At 45.5% G+C, this 22,603-nt stretch overlaps 1 protein-coding gene across 1 annotated transcript in view; it reads right to left on the bottom strand.

The window, feature by feature from the left end:
- Nucleotides 1-4,270: 4,270 nt before the first annotated feature.
- hpse2 (heparanase 2) overlaps nt 4,271-22,603 on the bottom strand; it is a 24,935-nt gene continuing 6,602 nt past the window's right edge. Inside the window, exons 5-10 of the mRNA XM_030379695.1 lie at nt 17,710-17,803; nt 15,338-15,444; nt 14,936-15,050; nt 10,480-10,625; nt 8,075-8,221; nt 4,271-4,988 (exon numbers count right to left, since the gene is read on the bottom strand). Of these exons, the coding sequence (XP_030235555.1) occupies nt 4,826-4,988; nt 8,075-8,221; nt 10,480-10,625; nt 14,936-15,050; nt 15,338-15,444; nt 17,710-17,803 (772 nt within the window). The 3' untranslated portion in view covers nt 4,271-4,825. The remainder of the gene's footprint in view (nt 4,989-8,074; nt 8,222-10,479; nt 10,626-14,935; nt 15,051-15,337; nt 15,445-17,709; nt 17,804-22,603) is intronic.

Genomic DNA, 22,603 nt, shown 5'->3' with positions numbered 1-22,603 from the left:
ACACACGCACACACACAGAGGAAATACAGAGATGCACACACGCACACCCACGCGTACACGAACGCGTGCACGCACCCACACACATACATGCACACAAATATACAGGATAAAGAAATATAGAGATACACACACACACACACACACACACACACACACACACACACACACACACACACACACACACACACACACACATGCATGCCTCTCACGCGCTATACGTGTGTGTGTGTGTGTGTGTGTGTGTGTGTGTGTGTGTGTGTGTGTGTGTGTGTGTGTGTGTGTGTGTGTGTGTGTGTGTGTGTGTGTGTGTGTGTGTGTGTGTGTGGGTGTGTGTGTAAGCATGAGTTTATGTGTCTGTAGCATACACAATATTCTCATTTTTTGATTAAAGAGCCATGCTCTCCCCAAGCATAGGTACACAAGCACCAACCCCACCTCCATGTTCTTTGGCGATCCGTGTCAACAACTCTGTCTCGTATTATAATGTGCACGTTGTGTTTTGACTCGTGACAGACATTTGCTTAGGCAGAGCACAGGCACGGTTACATAAATATTTATGTTTTATTAACCTAACGTGGGTCAAAACGGTCCAAAATGCCAAAGGTTCTGCTCTCGAGGGCCAAGGTTTAATCGAGTCCATCGGGGGTTCTGAAGACCCAACCTTCGTGGAAGGTTCATTTAAGCTGACTCCTGTATATACAGAATAAACATCACAAAATCCTCGATGTTTGCGAACAGGGCCAGCGAGCCTTGCATGTCTCCTGGCGGATCAGGGAGTATAAACAGTACGAGGGAGGACTTTGTTGCAGTTGCGTTCACTAAAGGGGCACTGTCACGCACAAGCTGCCAGACGTGGCCGTGTCCCGCCGGATCCCATTCGGACGGGGTGAGTGACGCCCGGGAACTATTATGACAAGGTAATGATTTTCTTTTGGTTTAAATGAAAGCCGACGCTGGCCAAACATGAGCCATTTAAACAGGAAATACATTGATAAGATCCTGCCCAGTTGCCACAATTTCCGCAAGTTCACCGTAAACTGGAAAGAGAGGTCCCTTGTCGTCTAATGAGATCCAAGCTCAATGGTTTCCGTCCTTACTCTCCCCCTGCGTTATTTACTCACATTGACCACACAAAGCTACGTTCCCATGGTTCCATTTCAATGGCTTGGCAGATGAGAGCAAAGTTGTGTTTTATGTATTTAAGCATCTTAGCTTGGCTCTTGATCTGGCGGATGCCACAAGCCAACGAAAAGTCGAAGGTCACCACTGTTTATGCAAAAGCTTTTCTCGTAAATTAAATTTAAAACGATAATGCGATTCAAGGTACATGTTTTGGATCACAGTTCTTGAAGGCCATTATAAAGACTCACTGCCATGAGACTTAAAAATAGTCTGGTTAAATGTTTAAAAAAAAGAAAAACCCAACCCTAACCTTCAAAGCCTTGCAGAGATGCTTGTGGGTTACATATTTCTAATGTCATGCTTGACTGAGAGGGACCAACAAGCATCCAGTTCAGTCTAGGGCACACTCGACTCCACCTGACCGGGGCCAGGTTCACCCTGTCTGGGCAACAACAAGGAAACAACCAAGCCGGAGATGTGGAGGTTTTTAGTTGGACCCTAGCCTCATGGTTCCTATCAATAGCAGCCTCATGCAGAGACAGGACAGCACTCAAGAAAAAACCAGACCCCGATTCCAGATGCCTGCACATCTGGGGCCACAACATGTGATCCATAGTGTGTGCGTCTGTGTGAGCGTGTGGTTAGGTGGCATTAGGGCAGAGTCTATTAATGTGCAGGAAAAGAGGGGGCCGAGATGAGATTGTGTGTATGTGTGTGTGTGTGTGTGTGTGTCTGTGTGTGTGTGTGTGTGTGTGTGTGTGTGTGTGTGCGTGCGTCTGTGCGTGTGTGCGTGTGTGTGTGTGTGGGCGTGTGGGTATGATGTTGGGGTACAAAGTAAGGTGAGGATCGTCCATGACCCTGGTCATCCGGTCCGCCAGCCAATAGGACGTGAGTATATAGTTATCCCAGGGACTGGTTTTATGGTGCACATCAACCCGGGAGATGAATCTGCAGACCGTATTTAACGTTATTTATAGGTTCCTTGTGTTACACGTCTCCCGCTCACTTGGTGCTCAGGTGCAGATATAAATCATATCTTCTTTTCCTTTGTCTCCCCCTCACTAACACGTTTCTCTATTAAGCCCTGACCTTACCCTAACCATAAAGTCCAAGCCGTACAAGATGGGAACTGATCAAGACACAAATACAAGATGTTTCCCAGCATAGTCATTCCTTCCAAAACCATATTTTACATAAGTCTATAGGAAACGGAGCAATGAGCAGAGCTGAGATGGCCTGTCGAGTTACAACTTCATTTCCAGAATTTGCATTCCCTGTTATCTGGCAAATGGAGAACACATATTGGCATGAGGTTCAGATGAGGATCAATGTGAATCTTGGCCCGCTGGCACACACAGACTTCCTGTCTGCATGCATCACAGCAATCCACTCTCAATCTGCACTACGTATAAAATGATATTTTGAATTGATCAGTGCTTCTTAAAGGCGCTGTGGACACACACTGGTGACACGCTGCAGTGGGGGCACGAGACACCGCGTCTGGCTTCAGTTACTGGGCTCCTGAACGCTGTAATGGGCAAACCGCACTTAGGCCGCTTCCTGGGTGGCAGCATCACTTCCTGCCAACTCACCACCCAGTTTGTTTGAATTGGTCATGATTTAGAATAGAATAACTCATGACGCCTCAATACAAACGTTTGATTTTTTTATTGTCACTGTAAACAATTATTTGACATTACAAAATTGTATCATATAGGATCAAACTTTCCACAATAAAAAATCATGTTCTTGGGAGAAAAAAACAACTCTAGCTCGACACATTCGTAGGAAAAATAGTGGTAATATTTAACACATTCAAGCTGTATGTGCTGTATGTATGAATTATTAACCTCCATTTCTGCTTTTTCATCTTATGTATGACAAGCATGGCAATGGAGTCTTCATGTTCTTAACCACTTGAAGTACAGACCCCTATACTCACTTCCTCCCGCACTCAAAAATAAGGGCAATCAGGTTAAAAAGTAAAGTAACTACAGCTGTCAGACTGCGTTTCTCCTTGGCACAGCGAAAGCTCCCGTGTCTGTTACCCCTCCATCTTAACACAAACTGTCACACCAATGGAGAACTAAATCAGATCAAATGTAACGTGCCTTTTAGACTTCAGGCTTGGAGGATCCGAGACTGATGCCGCCAAAAGCCCACGATTAAGTTCTTTGAGTCTTCTACTGAAAGAGGCGTTTAACCGACCGTAAAACAAGTATTCATATAAGTTAGGTAGATATTGGTAAATAAGACATATCAGACACACGCATCTTTAATCTGTTTTTTTATGTACATTATTTTATGTAATAAAAAGATATCATGGCTAAACGACAATCTGTACAAAACAATAAGTCAAATATAACAACGAGTATGTTCTTGGAAAAAAAAATACAATAGAAAGCTAGCAGCATAAGAATACCATTAGATATGAAATGTCACTGAGAGGTTTAGGGGGATATGTTATGAAAGTACCTGACATACTGGGGTACCTGTGCCCCACAGAGACAACCTCTCCTCCTCAACCCAGGGTCACCTCAAACCAGCCTCAGCAGTTGGTAAGTTGATCCACGGGTATGCGTTGTCACCCCTTGGCTTTGCGTCACTGTGACCGAGAGTGACGCACACCTCGACACCTGCCTTCGACTTGGCACTTTAAATAACATTAAAGGAAGGCGATATTTACAACCAGGTCATGTACAAGAAAACCCCTTAAGGTCCTTAAGGGGTGAGAGCTGTCTCAAGGAGAAGTTTAAAACATGTATTACATGCCACGCAAGGACAACCATCAGTAGCGCTATGCTTATACCCCCCCTCCACACACACACACACACACACATACACACGCACACAGAGTCCAAGGTTTACCCCCCCTCCCCACACACACACACACATACACACGCACACAGAGTCCAAGGTTTACCCCCCCTCCCCACACACACACACACACACACACGCACACAGACAGTCCAAGGTTTACCCCCCCTCCCCACACACACACACACATACACACGCACACAGAGTCCAAGGTTTACCCCCCCTCCCCACACACACACATACACACACACGCACACAGAGTCCAAGGTTTACACCCCCTCCCCAACAAACACACACAGACACACACAGTCCATGGATTACCCCCCCCCCCCAAGAACATGCACACAAACATGTTTTTGTATTGAAAACAATTATATGAAAAAATATTCTGATGACATTTGCAGAAATATATCTCATATTTGTTTTAGAATCGAATATGTAGCTTCCTTAGCTAAACTCATAATAATATAACTATGTGGTTTGCTTTGACACTGACTTAAGAACGAGACACCAAACAACAGAAAAAACAAGTCTTGCATAGAAGGTAATGCTAGGGAAAGCAATTTAAACAGTTCAGTGCAACCCTTATTCTGCGTGAAGGGCGAGTGTTTCATTAAACATCATACATAGACGGGTCATTTCTACTTAGTAAAAAACAATGTGTAGACAGAGAGAGAATACAGAGATGTACATGTGTTATATTAGGAGTGCTTTTTGGTTCAAATATAATAAATATGTAGCTAACACCATTGAACTGGGTGATTTCCCACGTGTTCAGTGGTAGTATTATGGGATAGGGCCACCTAGTGGGAATGTATAGAAGGGATTAGGGTGGATGAATGTATGTTGGACCGGCTCATATTGAAAATGAAGGGACGGCTGAACACTATCTCCGGCAGGCGTAGGCGTTGATGTTCTTGATGACGTAGAAGCCTATGGACATGGGGGGCATGACCACCGTCCTGCCGGCCCGAAGAGCCACCGGAGACAGCTCCGGAAACGCCCCGTCGTCCAACATGACCAGCTTCTGCCCGTTCAGCTGGATGTACCTGCAAGAAAGGAAGTCCCAAGTACTATTGTCAACAGCAGCTGTGAATTGATTGCAATTTGATTTAATATGAATATCATTTATATATATATTTAAAATTCAAATAAATTATATAAAAATATAACTAATTTGACAATTGTATAACATAGGCACAGCCCTTACAGTTCAGATAAAAAAATGAATATCTCTTAATTATTACATTCGTGGTTGTTGTTGCTGGGAAAGGTGGGAAATAACTAATTTATGCAGTTATGGTATAATTCATCATGAAAGTTGGCAAGGATTGAACACTTGGGGGCGCTACAGTTGCAACAATTAAAATTCCGCTGCTGTGGACTATTTTATCAAGCCGTCAAAAAGAAAAGGGAAAAGAGAGGGAGGTTCAGTTTAAACAACATAATTAATTTAACTCATTTTTGACAAGAAAAAAACATTTTCAGCTGTAGTATATTTTACACTAGAAACGTGTGCTTACATTTTTCCAGTACTCATTAGGGTAATGCATTTGCAATTTAAAAATAAATGTGCTTAAAATAATTTATTGACATTTCAATTAATTTAGCCGAATGGTTATTAATTTAATTAATGAAAATTCTGCCCTAGGTTTGTTTTCTGTTTACCTGCATTCCCAATCCACAAATGTCTTCAGAGAGAAGCGATATGATCTAAACGTAGGCTATTCTGTTGCTCTGTGATATAGGCACCAAATATCTTGACATCTAATAACAACTCTGGAATTTACAATATTGTCAGCTACAATATTATCAAAATATTGCTAACAATGTGAATAAAAAAAATCCCAAAACTGTTAACAATCATCAATAAGTATAGGCTATATAAGAACCAGTCCTTTGTCTATATAGTTAATGCATGTTAGCCTATAACAGTAGCCTATAATTTAAGAATATGAACACAGCAATTCAGCAATCTATCTTTTATGTATAACTCCTGAAAATCCTGAATCTGCCTCGCTTTCTGACCATTTAATAACATAAATGAACTGCATTCCTCTTGAGGAATTCATTACAGCAATTCAACTTTGAAACTAATAATGGTTATATGTTAGCATAATGTTACGGTTTTAAAAAAAGGTACATTATTTGTTGGGCTTACTGTAAATGTCTGTATCTAATGTCAAGCAGCAGCCATTATGATTATCAGATTTTTGTATTTGAAAACTTTTGTTAGTTACTTTCAAGATGGAAATCGCCTTTTTATTTTTATAGATGTTATATTTGTTTACAAAATAAAATACCACAGAACTCAAACTGAAATTACATTATTATTAAATCGAAACTTAAAAAACGCATTTAAGTCTGTCAACGTCGAGGCAGCACCGCAAATATAGGGCCACAGCCTGGTTCACACACACTCAGACATCTGGTGCTGCTAAAATCTTCATTGCCGTCTCCCTGGCTCGCCTGTGGTAACACACTTAAGCCCTGATCCGTTCCTTGGCCCTCTTATTAATTACCACACATTGGTGTTCTGACACCTCAAGCATTCTGCAGCAGCATGCCCTGAATGAAACATCAGTCAGCCGCTGCTGACGCTAAAGGTGGGCACGAAAAGAAAACACCCATACCAACATGCACCCACACACACGCACGCACGCATGCACCCACATACCCCCCCCCCCCACACACACACACACACACACACACACACACACACACACACACACACACACACAAACACACAGATATACACTCATGCACGCTCACCTAGTGGGTGGGAGGGTCCTAATAAAAAAAACACATGCAACCACACACACGCACGCATGCACCCACATACCCACACACACACGCACACACACACACACACACACACACACACACACACACACACACACACACACACACACACACACACACATACACACAGATATACACTCATACACGCTCACCTAGTGGGTGGGAGGGTCCTAAAAAAAACAACACACACACACACACACACACACACACACACACACACACACACACACACACACACACACACACACACACACACACACACACACACACACACACACACACACACACCCCAGCCCCCTCACTCACACGCAGTCAGTAATGTATTATTCCAGGATTCTGAAGCTTTAAAGTGAGCCAGAACAACAGAGGGGGTCAGGAGAAACAGATAATGGCTATTAATTATATGAACACCAGACGGCCAAAGGGATTCTATTACAGCCTTGCATAAGGTTTTTGAATGCCTAAATAGGAAGGGCAGGACGGGGTTGAAATGGCATGAGTGTAAAGGGTAGTGAGGCCAAGTGATAAACCACGGAGTGAAGCTATGAAAACAGATCCTTACTGGGGGGTCCCGAGGCGCTGGGCCTCGCTGGATGTTTTCTATCACAACCAAGTTAGTCCTCCATCTTAATAAACAAGGACTAAGCAGCATAATATCATAAATCACCAGTCCTGAGCAGGGAGGTCAGAGGGACTGGTTCAAAAATAAAAAATAAAATTTGCAGACAAGGATGATTGATATCAGACAAGGAAAACAAAGGTTTGTGTCCGTCTGAACTTTCAGAATGAAACATTGTGTATGTAATCTTTGTGCTTGCAGCCTAGCAGAGAGTCTGAAACCAAAGCTACATTATTGAAATGTAAAGAGCCAATGTAGAAAAACAATCATAATATGGTTCTCAAACAGGCACAGCCGAAATCGTATCAGAAAGGTTTGAGTCAGTGTAACAGCCAGTACAGCAGGTATGCATCTTTACTCGGTACGGAAAACCACAAGAATCACACACACACACACACACACACACACACACACACACACACACACACACACACACACACACACACACACACACACACACACACACACACACACACACACACACACACACACATTGTATGATTCTGTGTGCACGTGTGTACGAAATTTAGTGGAGAAGCCACCGGATAAATGTAAAATAAGGAAAACGAGGGAAAAGAAAGCAAAAGAAAAGGAAATAATACAATATATAACAAAATAAATATAAATTAAGAGAAACACATAGAATGGACAGAACGAAACAAATAAAGAATTAAAGAGAAAAAGAAAAGCGGCCGATAGAAGGAAGGCCCTCACTTGGCGTGTAGTCCGTCGGCCCCGTAGGGCTGGAACAGATACTGATGCACCGTCTTGTTCCGTAAGGTGCCGGCCAGCTTGATTTTCTTTCGCGACCGATGCAGGTTGATGATGTAGATCGTAATGGACCCTTTCACATAATTATGGCTGGTGCACGAAGAAGACAAAATAAAAGAAAACACAATCAAGACATGTTCAAAATCGACACGAGCAGACATATCTCAAAAAACTACTTTATTTCCTTTGTGCTTTATGGTGAGCCGACATTTTCTCTCTTTCTCTTCATCCTCCTCTGCATCTGTTTATGGGATTCCATTATAGATGAGATTGTCATACGTAATAAAAGTCGCTATAATTAAAGATGACTACAAAGGGAGATGTTCCTTTGATATCGTTATCGCAGAGCAGTTTGCCTGAATCAGACCGACTCCTTGATCTAATCGCCATCCAAAACATCACGGGGAACAAATATATTGCGATTCAGCGTTCGCAATATGTGCAGCGGAATTCCACTGTGCAGCGAGTTGCAGTGTTTCATCAGCTTATCTATATCTACTGTAGTGTGGACTATATTAAACCACAACTCCCCCCAGGGCCAGTGTATCATCAGCTTATCTATATCTACTGTAAACTGTATTAAACCACAACTCGCCCCCCCAAAGCCCTTCTATGTTTTTTACAGTAAGGAACACAAAGACTAGTCATTGTGGGTGTAGGGGTCAGGGGTTAAAGGTCAGGCCCAGTCTGTGAAGGAGGCGGGCTCCGTGTCGGGAGTTACACCATCAACACTTTTTGAGTCGCAACAAAACAAAAAAAATTAAATGCTGCTGGGACACAATTTGATCGGGCGATATTTGCCGAAGGTAAATAACTAAGCAGGACAGAAAGGGAACACATGATCAAATCGAATAAAAGCGAGCATATGAAGACAGAGACAACACAGCTGTAGTGAATACCACATGTACCCCCCCCCCTATCCGTGAGCTAAATGGTCTGCGAGACATCTTTCTCTGTTCCCACTGTTACCACCTCCACAACCTCATCACTTCTAACAGTCTCGGTTTGGCAAACCAAGGGACCGCCATGTATTTGATTAAACCTGCCCGAGACTTTTTCAACATTGTTAGCGTGAGAGATACACCAAAGCATTGTTGGGCCGAGCAGGGCTTGAGTCTGGCACTGCCTTCAACCCCTGGATCCTCCGCTCTGAGATTCATGGACGCGTGTCTCGGGATTACAGATCAGATGGTCAGATGGGAGCTCAGATAATGGCCTCTCGAGCCGTTCCAAAGATGAGGTTCTGAGGCTTTCAAACCAGAAACATAAACATGTCTTTGGTGCTCTTTTAAGTTGGAACATTGGTGCATTCTGAACCAAAACATACCAGTTAAACCACCGCACTGGGAAAGGGGCCAGTCCAACACACAAACCTCTTAATGATACCTCTTAACAGCCAACGAGAGGGACACCACCACGCTTAATGTCACGTAATCCACCCAGATTATAACTGGACACTGTAAACGGCAGGGAGTCGGGGACGGATAAGGTTAACCAAGCATCTGTGGACACACCCTCTGAAAACTAGTTCAAATACCTGGATGTGTGTCAACAAACCCTGCTGTGGGGCGGTCATGTGTGGCGCACCTCTCCTCTCATTGGTTACCAAGCGGCCCGTCTGTCTGAGCAGCGTGGCATCGTCTCTCAGGGTCGGGGCGGGGTCTCAGACCGCTCACCTGTAACCCGGTCTGGAGCATGGCCGAAAGGCTAGCCAGGCGCTGACAGCTGCAGGCCATGGGCCGGGGTTAATGGATAACCTTGAACAGGCTCCACCGTGGGCCACTCTTTATGTGCCTGCAGCACAGACCGCCTTATTGTCCCCCCGCCCCCCCCGCCCCCCCCCCCCCCTACCCGCCTCACCGGCCAACACGAGATGGGATGAAGGACCCACGCACCTTTCAGCGTCTCTTTGACAGTGGGAAGATGGCCCCCACACACCTGATAAGTGATACCTGTTAACTTTTATAGGCTATAGGCTGTGAACCAGAGGGTGTCTGCTGGGGTTATTTATGGGAGGCCAGCAGACGTGACACTGAGCCCCGGGTGGAGCTTCCAGAGGAGTGCATGGGAACAGAACTGAGACGGCCACCGCAGTCTGAGGCCTGCCGTCAAACCCTCCCCCGCCCCCCATAACCATAAAACCCTAATGGCCTGATAGCGTGTGAGAGCTGCCAGTTGCCCCCTGGTAATGACATGAGCCAAGTGGATCATCTCCTTATACACGTATTTTTCGTCACAAGGTGACTAATACACAGGACTGAACCAGGCATTCAGCCGTATCGTGTGTCCAGCCGGGTTCAGGTGGACCGTGGAACCGTGTCATTTGAGCTTCATGAGGGAGTTCTTACTTGGATGAGCTGGTGCAGTGAGCGTAGATGCGCAGCTTGTCTCGGATCACCCTCCCCGGCCGCGGCTTCCTCTGCAGTCCGGCCACGCGTACCGCCAGCACCCTGGGGCCCACCAGACGCTTGAAGACCAGCGACAGCCAGTAGTCCTGAACAGCAACACACAGACATGTAGAGCACACGTACACACACGGCCACAACACAGAAACGCTCAATGATTTAATGCAAAGAAATTGGTACAGGCCCCAAAAGTGGAGAGCCCCATCCGAAGCAAGAGGGCCCCACGACCACTCCGAAGCATGTTCTTGATGAGGAGAACATTGCAATGGATCGCTTTGTGTTTATTTGGACACAGCATGGGCTCAGAATTTAAGAACCACAAGCTATTCTAGAACTATGTCAACAAATCAATCAAGTCGAGGGAAGGATTACGACATTGGATTTAAACTCAACATTTAATTTAAGTCAACATATTCGATATCTCCCACCCCATGGATCTATTGCACATCTGTACGTTCCGGTCCCTCATAAACCGTTTGCTGATGAGAGCTGACAAGCCTCGAACATGGATTTTACTAAATATTACCAACTACTTTGCTCTAGGTTATCATCAATATGTGTCTCTCTTCAGACTGCACGGGCTCAACACCTCTCTGAAGAGCTCAGAACAACATGTGGTCTTCAGGAAGTTCCCATGCAATCCTGCATATGGCAACATTTAAGAGCTTCTTTTTTCCATGCAGGCTTTAACTTAATTTGCTGCCCAGGCATCGGGGAGCAGAACACAGTATAGGACTATACTGTGAAGGCCACCGGCTGAGGGATGCATGTATACATGTATGGCCAGATCTGTGATCTATGATTATTACACACTGAGGGAAACAAAGCAGCTCTGGGACTGGGCAAGCAGGCTTTTGATTCATACAAGATGGACTGTGTCATGATTTTCTTCCCTCAACGAGACCCCTTCACTCTGAATGTGATTTCATATTTCAAGAATCAAGGTTAGCATCAACGGCGGCTTAAAGCGTTCAAAATCGAATTACAGTCAAAGATGCCAACCAATAGCCACAACTCTAATGGTAGTCTTTGTGGCGCACACAGTGCTGTTTTTTATTAATGGAATTGTAAAATATCGGCTGAGGTTACAATACTTTGTTGGTCTTCCTTCTATAAATGTCTGACAGACAGACAGACAGACAGAGGGGCATTGAGGCAGACAGAGATGGGATTGATAGCCAAGTATTTTTGAACAAGGACTCAGGGCCAGGGTGGCTACATCAAAGAAAAGGTAGACACCAAATTAAATTGAGCCTGAGCTGCCCCACTTGCGAAGGAGCGTCAGAATTCACCTTTAGCATGGTTATAATGGGAGGCAGTATCCCTGGCTGCGACCTTGTTAATTCCTTTAGTATTCAAGATCAAAGTGTGAGGCTAGGTCATTAGACTGCATCCAGACGAAGGTAATCAATTAGTATTTTGACTCTCCATGTTTCCAATTTGTGTTTTGGGGAAGAGTCTTACACGGTGCAGTTTGTTTCAATAAGGCTTCGATGAGGAGGAGAACAGGCGTTGTCACAATAGGCAACGTTTAGTAGGTAGCGGCTGAAAGAGATGTTCAAACCAAACCACCACCGTTTCCAACTCGCACAACTCAACACAACTCACACAACCTAAAAAATGGTTACATTTTGGATGTATGAACACATGTCGGGGAAAAAAGTTAGAGCGCACGTTTGAAGACTTCATCTCCTTATTTTGTGTCAGGAGAATAAATAATGGGCAGAGAAGAGTTGGAGAAAGTCATTATTCATGTTCCCCTTCTCCAGGGGGAAAGGCATTATTCTTTCTCCTTCAAGCATCACTGGCCTTCAAGGACGTGCACATCCAGCCTTATAGACACATCCAGCCTTATAGACACATCCAGCCTTATAGACACACCCTTATAGACACATCCATCCTTATAGACACATCCAGCCTTATAGACACATCCAGCCTTATAGACACATCCAGCCTAATGCACACATCCAGCCTTATAGACACGTCCAGCCTTATAGACACATCCAGACACATCCAGCCTTATAGACACATCCAGCCTTATAGACACATCCAGACACATCTTGCCTTATAGACACATCCAGCCTTATACACACATCCAGCCTCATAAACACATCCAGCCTTATAGACACATACAGACAAATCCAGCCTTATAGACACATCCAGCCTTATAGACACATCCAGCCTAATGCACACACCCAGCCTTATAGACATGTCCAGCCTTATAGACACATCCAGCCTTATAGACACATCCAGCCTTATAGACACATCCAGCCTAATGCACACACCCAGCCTTATAGACACGTCCAGCCTTATAGACACATCCTTATAGACACGTCCAGCCTTATAGACACATCCAGCCTTATAGACACATCCAGCCTAATGCACACATCCAGCCTTATAGACACGTCCAGCCTTATAGACACATCCTTATAGACACGTCCAGCCTTATAGACACATCCAGCCTTATAGACACATCCAGCCTAATGCACACACCCAGCCTTATAGACACGTCCAGCCTTATAGACACATCCTTATAGACACGTCCAGCCTTATAGACACATCCAGCCTTATAGACACATCCAGCCTAATGCACACACCCAGCCTTATAGACACGTCCAGCCTTATAGACACATCCTTATAGACACGTCCAGCCTTATAGACACATCCAGCCTTATAGACACATCCAGCCTAATGCACACACCCAGCCTTATAGACACGTCCAGCCTTATAGACACATCCAGCCTTATAGACACATCCAGCCTAATGCACACACCCAGCCTTATAGACACGTCCAGCCTTATAGACACATCCTTATAGACACGTCCAGCCTTATAGACACATCCAGCCTTATAGACAGGACCCGTGAGCCCTCTCTGTCATTGGACAGAACACTGGCAGCACCATCCCTCAGACGTTTAAGACAGACGGACATCCTCACAGAGGACAGTCAGCGCTTTACAACCCACCCTGTGGGGAGCCAGCAGGAGAGGAGCAGAGTCAACACGAGGACACTCTGGAGGGAGCGGGTGAACGGGCGAGTGGAGAGGGCGGAGAAGAGAGGTTAAAAGAGGCAACCAGATGAAAGGCGGAGAATGGAAAGAGGTTCACTGTGGAGTCCATGCCTGGGTCAGGGACCTGACTGCGTTCCGAATCGACCAATTGGGAGCGATCTGAAGCAAGGGGCCAGACCATAAATTTGCCAAGACGCGGACAGGTTGGCTCGTAGCACACGCTCTCAGCGGGTCGGCTGGTGCCGGCCCCAGACTTCCAGCCATGTTAAAAGCATTGTGATCCTAGCAGGAGGCCATCTTTCCCAGAAAAATAATGGAGAGAGGCCGTAGGAAAATGAAGGCATCGGATAGCTTTATGGTCTGGAAGCCTAACACAGCCCACAGGAAAGCACATACACTGTGGATTGACAGGGACGAATGTGGAAAACCATTTCAAAAAGGTTCAGTGTTGAAAAAGACAATGATTAACAAGATCTTTAGAAGTTTTGGGTGTTGGTTGGCGATAATCTCAATAAAAAAACAAACGGTATGTTATCATTCCATTATCCTGCACTGAATCCTGTCTTAGGAGACCAGTTCTGCTTACATATTCTTGATTTTACTGCACAGTTAACCCAACTTATAACCAAATACTTGATTTAAACAGTAGGCCTACTAACTTACCCAACAGAACCACAGCCCCAGCCCACAGTGTAAGCCAGTAGCGGCAGTAGCAGTCCCATTCATCACCATGATGCAGGGAATGCTGCTAGCATGGCTGCGTATGCAGGCGCTCAGGTTACACGTCTCTCAGCCGCCACAGAGACAGGGACACAGTTGCGATGGGGTGGAGTGATATTGTCCCTGGCTTCTGACAGAGGGCTAAGGTTACATGATATTTCGTCCCTGCGTCCAGCCACTCAACACCACTAAACACCTTTCATCTCAACTAATAGCTCCCACGGGAAAAGAGCAATAGGTGCCTGAGATGTATACTCGCATAGGCCAGGCGTAGACTAGTTCCTGGTGATATGCTAGCAGAGGCCAGGTGTAGACTAGTTCCTGGTGATATGCTAGCAGAGGCCAGGCGTAGACTAGTTCATGGGGGAGAAGAGGTCAGGTAGAGACTAGTTCCTGGTGATATGCTAGCAGAGGCCAGGCGTAGACTAGTTCATGGGGGAGAAGAGGCTAGGCATAGACTAGTTCCCGTGAGCGAAAAGAAACAGGCATAGACTATTTCCTGGAGGTATGCGACAAGAGGCCTCAGGCCGGGTATATAAACTAGCAAAGTAGGTTTTAGGAAACCAAAGCACTAGCTTAACGAGGTAGTGCAAAGCGCAACCGTAAACAGGTAATTAGCTAACTTTGTCTCTGAAGGTCAACCCCTGAATTCCAGGAGCGAGACTCACGGGCAGAGGGTTGAAGTGCTGGTCCACCAGATGCGTGTAGCCGTAGTCGAAGAGCGAGTGGCGCAGGACGACGTCGACCCCCTGCGCCGCCGCCATGCCGAGCGTGTTCAGCCATCTGCCCCCAAGAAGAAACACAAGGAGGCCTTGAAGGAGACGATGCACCGGTGGCTGGAGACAGTAGACACCCTGATACCTTGATGTTTCACATCAGATCAAATGTAATATCCTAATCCCAGACAGGTAATGTGTGGTCACAGGAGAAGTACAGCACAGTAATAAGAATGCAAAAAATACCCACAAAAATATGACAGAATATATGACCTGATAGTATATAAGACAGAGCTAATGCAGAATGTAACTGTTAGCACTATTGATCCGAGGTCGTTCCTCTGCAGGACTCACAGGAAGCCCGCGGCGTACGTGTCCGATAGGTTGTTGGTGCCCGCTGCCCAGGCCGGCCCCACGCCGCCTAGCCACACCTTCTTCCCGGGCGCGTGGGAGTGGACCACCTGGAGAGAGAGACCAACACCGACATCAGGGAGACTACTCTAGTGTCCCCTGGAGAGAGAGACCAACACCGACCTCAGGGAGACTACTCTAGTGTCCCCTGGAAAGAGAGACCAACACCGACATCAGGGAGACTACTCTAGTGTCCCCAGGAGAGAGAGACCAACACCGACATCAGGGAGACTACTCTAGTGTCCCCAGGAGAGAGAGACCAACACCCACATCAGGGAGACTACTCTAGTGTCCCCTGGAGAGAGAGACCAACACCGACATCAGGGAGACTACTCTAGTGTCCCCTGGAGAGAGAGACCAACACCGACATCAGGGAGACTACTCTAGTGTCCCCTGGAGAGAGAGACCAACACCGACATCAGGGAGACTACTCTAGTGTCCCCTGGAAAGAGAGACCAACACCGACATCAGGGAGACTACTCTAGTGTCCCCTGGAAAGAGAGACCAACACCGACATCAGGGAGACTACTCTAGTGTCCCCTGGAAAGAGAGACCAACACCGACATCAGGGAGACTACTCTAGTGTCCCCTGGAAAGAGAGACCAACACCGACATCAGGGAGACTACTCTAGTGGCCCCTGGAGAGAGAGACCAACACCGACCTCAGGGAGACTACTCTAGTGTCCCCTGGAAAGAGAGACCAACACCGACATCAGGGAGACTACTCTAGTGTCCCCAGACGGGAAGGAAGTGTGTCACAGCTAAACACAAGACCGTAATCAGAACAAAAAGATGCATACTAAAGAAGAAAAACGACAAAGATATACACTGAAAATCTGTCTATACATACACACACGTTAAGAGGAAATAAATGTAAATGGCCCAAACATTATTATAATTGAGAGGTAAATGATGAGCTATGATTGAGTGTTATTGACGGTCGTGTCTCAGTGCCGATAGTGTAAAAGGTATGCAGACTTTATGCTGCTGTCCTGTGTCTCTGAGTGAACCCATTAAATGCAGCCAGCCTCACAGATCCAATGCTGGCGCTAGCAGCCAAACCAGTAGGACATCAGTTCAACTTTGAGAGTCATTAGCATCATTCATTATCAAGGGATGCTTGCAGAAGTTCCCCTTGTTTGCTCTTGAACTCAAACACTGGCTGACACTGACCCAATCTCAATGACTATGGTAGCAATGGCTGTAAGCAATTTGAGTTGGCAGGAACACAATTCCACACGCGCACACACACACACACACACACACACACACACACACACACACACACACACACACACACACACACACACACACACACACACACACAGACAGACAGAGATAGAGAGAAAAAGAGAGAGAGAGAGACAGAAAGAGAGAGAGAGAGAGAGAGAGAGAGAGAGAGAGAGAGAGAGAGAGAGAGAGAGAGAGAGAGAGAGAGAGAGAGAGAGAGAGAGAGAGAGAGACAGAGAGAGAGAGAGACAGAAAGCGAGAGAGAGAGAGAGAGAGAGAGAGAGAGAGAGAGAGAGAGAGAGAGAGAGAGAGAGAGAGAGGGAAAGAGACAGAGACAGAGAGAGAGAGCACATAAACACACATATGTACACACAGATATGTAAACACACACAGACACAGTTTGGGTTATAAATGTAATTGAAAAAGATCACTCTCTCTTCTGTGAGCCAAACAAGCACTTTGGCATCCCAACCTTCAACCTAACATTTCCTCTGCTGCAGCCTGTCTTGATAATGTTACCTAACTGATCGTAACATATCTACCCTGGGGGCCGGGCGCATCTGAGTTTGGGATTTGCGTACGTATGCTCACAAACATTTAAAGAGATGAGCAAATACACTTGGGGAATAATATACAAAAGAAACCCAATTCTGCCTTACAAGAAAGAAAGTATGTAAAGAAGAAATGTGTATGTGTTAGCTTTGTGTGTGTGTGTGTGTATACACGTGTGTGCATCTGTTATTATGTTTGTGTGTGTGTGTGTGTGTGTGTGTGTGTGTGTGTGTGTGTGTGTGTGTGTGTGTGTATGTGTGTGTGTGTGTGTGCATATGTGTGTGTAAGTGTGTGTGTGTGGGTGTGTGTGTGTGTGTGTGTGTGTGTGTGTGTGTGTGTGTGTGTGTGTGTGTGTGTGTGTGTGTGTGTGTGTGTGTGTGTGTGTGTGTGTGTGTGTGTGTACAATCACCCTCAAGGCTGACTTAAAAGGCATTCTAATCTGAAGAGGCCCTTCAGAGAAACCCCAGCATGATCTTTGGATTTGGGGCCATTCTATTCAATAACAGTAATGTGTTTAAGAAGTTGGCTCTCACCTTGAAGACTTTGTTGATCTGCTCGCTGAGCGTGTCCAGCAAGCGGGTCTTCAGAAAGTCCTCCACTTTCCTGACTCTTCCATCCATGTAATAACTGCAAGGGAAAACGCAGTTAGCACGCTGTGCCTGGTGTAAAATGTAGTAATGAGCAAACCCTTTCCCCCAAAATGATCCATTGAAAACAGACTCAGGTCATGAAGAAGAAGCACATAGCTTTCCTTTGACGTGGTCGATCAGAGTCGAACCCCTTTGCCCTGCCCCTAAATAAAACCCTAAATTAAATCCTTTTGTATACGGTCATTCATACTCGAGGCGCTACAGTGCTGCGATGGATGAGCCCGGTATGAGGGTTGAGGGTACCATGTGGGGGCACTGTGGCACGAGACGGTCTGTGTACTGAAGTGTGCAGAAGCACCAGAGTGGGATGAGACCGAACCAAAGAGATGAGACTTCAGCACCTTCAGAGGCGTTATAATAGAAAACCCGAGCAACACCGAGGGCCCATCACCAGCCTGTCCCACACACACTTCAAGAGACCGCGAGAACAGAGACCAGAGCGGGCCATGTCTGATAAACACGCCCGCACCGACACAGCTGGATACCTGGCTCCTAGCCAGAGGTCACGGCACCACTGGAGCCCCTCAACCTGGCCGTAACGCAGCGGCCGCTCTGCATTAGGCCAACTGGAGCCCCTCAACCTGGCCGTGACGCAGCGGCCGCTCTGCATTAGGCCAACTGGAGCCCCTCAACCTGGCCGTAACGCAGCGGCCGCTCTGCATTAGGCCAACTGGAGCCCCTCAACCTGGCCGTAACGCAGCGGCCGCTCTGCATTAGGCCAACTGGAGCCCCTCAACCTGGCCGTAACGCAGCGGCCGCTCTGCATTAGGCCAACTGGAGCCCCTCAACCTGGCCGTAACGCAGCGGCCGCTCTGCATTAGGCCAACTGGAGCCCCTCAACCTGGCCGTGACGCAGCGGCCGCTCTGCATTAGGCCAACTGGAGCCCCTCAACCTGGCCGTAACGCAGCGGCCGCTCTGCATTAGGCCAACTGGAGCCCCTCAACCTGGCCGTAACGCAGCGGCCGCTCTGCATTAGGCCAACTGGAGCCCCTCAACCTGGCCGTAACGCAGCGGCCGCTCTGCATTAGGCCAACTGGAGCCCCTCAACCTGGCCGTAACGCAGCGGCCGCTCTGCATTAGGCCAACTGGAGCCCCTCAACCTGGCCGTGACGCAGCGGCCGCTCTGCATTAGGCCAACTGGAGCCCCTCAACCTGGCCGTGACGCAGCGGCCGCTCTGCATTAGGCCAACGCCAGCGGGTGGATGAGTGGGTGGATGTGTGTGAACGTATGTGAATGTAATGAATTAATGAATGGTAATGGTTTAACTCCTATGCCACACTAGTACACGTTTAAGAAGCCAAGACGAAAAAAGGTGAGGTTGAGGTTGCATTTCCAACATAGGGGGAACATAATGATCTTTATGTTGGAATAACTGGATTCTTTTGCTATTTTTACACATGTTAGGTTTTTTATAACGTATGAGCTGGAGGCCCCCAATATAAATCTTTAAACTGGGCAATGACAGTTAACGTGCAACAAAAACCTGGAGGAACAGAGAGAACCTCTCAGGAGGAACTCCGTTGTATTTTACACCGAGATAAAAGTCTGGAAAGAGAAACACTGCATATCTGTGAATTAACTCAAAGGTTTTGAAGAGGCTTTTCTAATGTGAAGCACAAAGAGATACCAAGACATTTTCTGTTTTAAGAATAAACAAGGTTGTTTATCAAAAACATATTTTTGAGACGTGATGGATCAAACCAGCCCCGAACAATTAAAAAATATCGCAGTTTCAAACACGTCATACCGAAACACATTTCTGTCTGCTTTTCTCTAAGCCACAATGTGGCTGAATTTAAATATTTCAGCCAAAAAGTGTGAGCTTAATTTTCTCAAAGTTTATAGAAAGGCTTCAGAACTAGAACAAAGGCTCCGCTGCCTTTGAGCTCATACGGGGGGAAAAAAAGAACATAAAATATGTCAGTTAAACTGACCAGAATTCTATCAAATAAAGTCATAAAAGTGATGTACGCCCGGGCCTGAGGCGATCATTCACTTGTTCTGTTTGCTTTATGCGGCCATTGCTGACCACCAATGCCACCACACCTAGGAAACATAAACTCTCACTTACTCATGAGAACATTTATTTATTTTAAATTGTTGAACGCCAATTATAAAATGTGTTTGGTTAACAGCTGAAATCCAATGGGGGCCGTTTCTATTATATGCTGAATGTTGACAGGATCTAAAAGTGTGGGATGGTTGGCTGGTAGGGATGGTTGAATCCCAGCAAAGATATTCTGGGTGTAAACCCTAATGTCTACCTGTGGGCATCCTTGAGCAAGAAGCCCTGAAAACTACCTGCTTTTTAATTACATGATCGAAACACATTCACTCAAAGTCTTGTTTTGGATAAGTACACTCAATTATTAAATAGGGATAGTTGTGCAAAAATAATGTGACCTGAAATAGTGTTTCTTTATGATGTGTCAAATTATACCATCAGGCAACAGTGAAGATAGTTGCCTGATAGTACAATACTCATTTTGGATTGAGATGTGACAGTCGGACAGGGTTTGAGAGAGAGAGAGAGAGAGAGAGAGAGAGACAGAGAGAGAGAGAGAGAGAGAGAGAGAGAGAGAGAGAGAGAGAGAGAGAGAGAGAGAGAGAGAGAGAGAGAGAGAGAGAGAAGGATATATATATAGAGAGAGAGAGAGAGAGAGAGAGAGAGAGAGAGAGAGAGAGAGAGAGAGAGAGAGAGAGAGAGAGAGAGAGAGAGAGAAGGAGCGAGAGAGAGAGAGAGAGGAGAGAGAGAGAGAGGAGAGAGAGAGAGAGAGAGAGAGAGAGAGAGAGAGAGAGAGAGAGAGAGAGAGAGAGAGAGAGAAGGAGAGAGAGAGAGAGAGAGAGAGAGAGAGAGAGAGAGAGAGAGAGAGAGAGAGAGAGAGAGAGAGAGAGAGAGAGAGAGAGAGAGAGAGAGAGAGAGAGATAGAGAGAGAGAGAGAGAGAGAGAGAGAGAGAGAGAGAAGGAGCGAGAGAGAGAGAGAGAGAGAGAGAAGGAGAGAGAGAGAGAGAGGGAGAGAGAGAGAGAACCATCTGGTGTGCATGGGCCAGCGAGATGGAGAGTGTAGCTTGCAAAGCGGGGGGAGGGTGGGTTTGAGAGAAAGAGAGGAGAGGGGGTGTGAGCAGGGGGTGTCTCTATTGACGTGGAGAGGGGCAGGGTATTATGAGACGGTCTAAATACTGAAGGGCTGCGTTTTGATATGTGGCTCCCCCGGGTAAAGCAATATCAGAATTCACCCCCCCCCCCCCACACACACATCACCACTCCATCAAGCCCAGCACCACGCTGTACATAACACAAATGCCACTGCTGGAAATCATAATAATTTAACAAGTCTAGCGGCAGATTGTATAAAAGCTTTGTCAGCTTGTAAAGATAGATACAGGGAGAGAAGAGTCAAATACGACGGGAGAACGAGAAAAAAGAGAAGAAAATAAAAAAATTGACAAAAATGTAAATCAAAGAAAAAAGAGAGGGATAAAAGATGGAGAACGCGACAAAGGAGGTATGGAAAACAGATGGAGCGAAAATTACAATTTAGAAGTGGTATTAATGATACTTATTTTCATTTTTTTCATATCACATCTCTATGGTTAGTTTTTTCCAAAAGATTTTTTTTCCTACCACTAAATCCATGCATATTAATGTGAACAGTTCCATATGGACTATCCGTTACATCTATTGGACATCCTATAAAACATCTACTGTTTTATAGGATTTTAGATAGTAAGAGGTTTGAAAGTTTTGCATAAATTAATATGGCACTGAACATTTGGTCACTAGCCTACAATTTTCCTTTATGTACATTTAATTAGCAATTGATGTAGTATTTTTGATTTAGCATCAAATGAACTACTTTTAGTAGTATATTTCTGCACCAAATATGAATAATAGAAAGTTACTCTCAGTGATACATACAAAATTTAGCATTAACTGTTTTCGTTTGGTCACTCAAAAAGAAATGTCTGACACAACCAACCCTTTCTTGAAGATGTGGAAGAACATCATATTTGATCACGGAAATTATGAACAATTATGTGAAAAAAATATAAATTACTGTTGCATATTACTTTACAAATACAACTTTTATGATTCAATAATTACAACTTCCAATAAATTGTTGTTTGTGTAATGGCAAACAATATATAGCAACATCATCCATTGTGTCTACAACCCAATAACTGACAATGGATTATGTATCCATTGATTACACATTTATATTGCCTTTAATTTTGTACATATAATAATTTAACTTGCCAAACCAAGAAATCTGTGAAACAATATCAGAGGAAGGGTGGCATTGCTAAGCGCTATTAACAACCCCCTCATAAACCACGGTCCACTGGGTAAAACAGGGCTGCTCCTGAACCGTCAACGCCGTAGCATGTACTACAAATACGGGACTTTAGCACAATGCTAATGAGTGAGTCGTACCTGCCCGCTCACTGCTATGGAAGCAACCGTAACCATCGCTAGTTCATTGAAACACAAGCAGCAGACGTGTTCATGAGTGTCCTTTGTCTTTATGACTGGGACCTTCGTTTGAAGAGGTCTACCTTTCAGTCCCACAGTCTGGTTGGGGGGGAATGTACTCCCTGAGTATAAAATGTGCTAATTGAAAGAGAGAAGGATCTAGGGCATGTGGTTTGACTTTAACCGTATGGGTGGTGGTGTGTTTTTCTTTCTTTTCGTACTGACAGCCCTTCCTCCTTCCGTTCCTCCTAATTAGAACTGACCTTTGCTTTAATGAGTTCTCACTTGCACACACTATGAG

The sequence above is a fragment of the Gadus morhua genome, chromosome 15 (assembly GCF_902167405.1).
Source record: "Gadus morhua chromosome 15, gadMor3.0, whole genome shotgun sequence".
Taxonomy (NCBI): domain Eukaryota; kingdom Metazoa; phylum Chordata; class Actinopteri; order Gadiformes; family Gadidae; genus Gadus; species Gadus morhua.
Note: the sequence above shows the minus strand (reverse complement) of the source record. Positions and strands in the feature narration are given on the sequence as shown.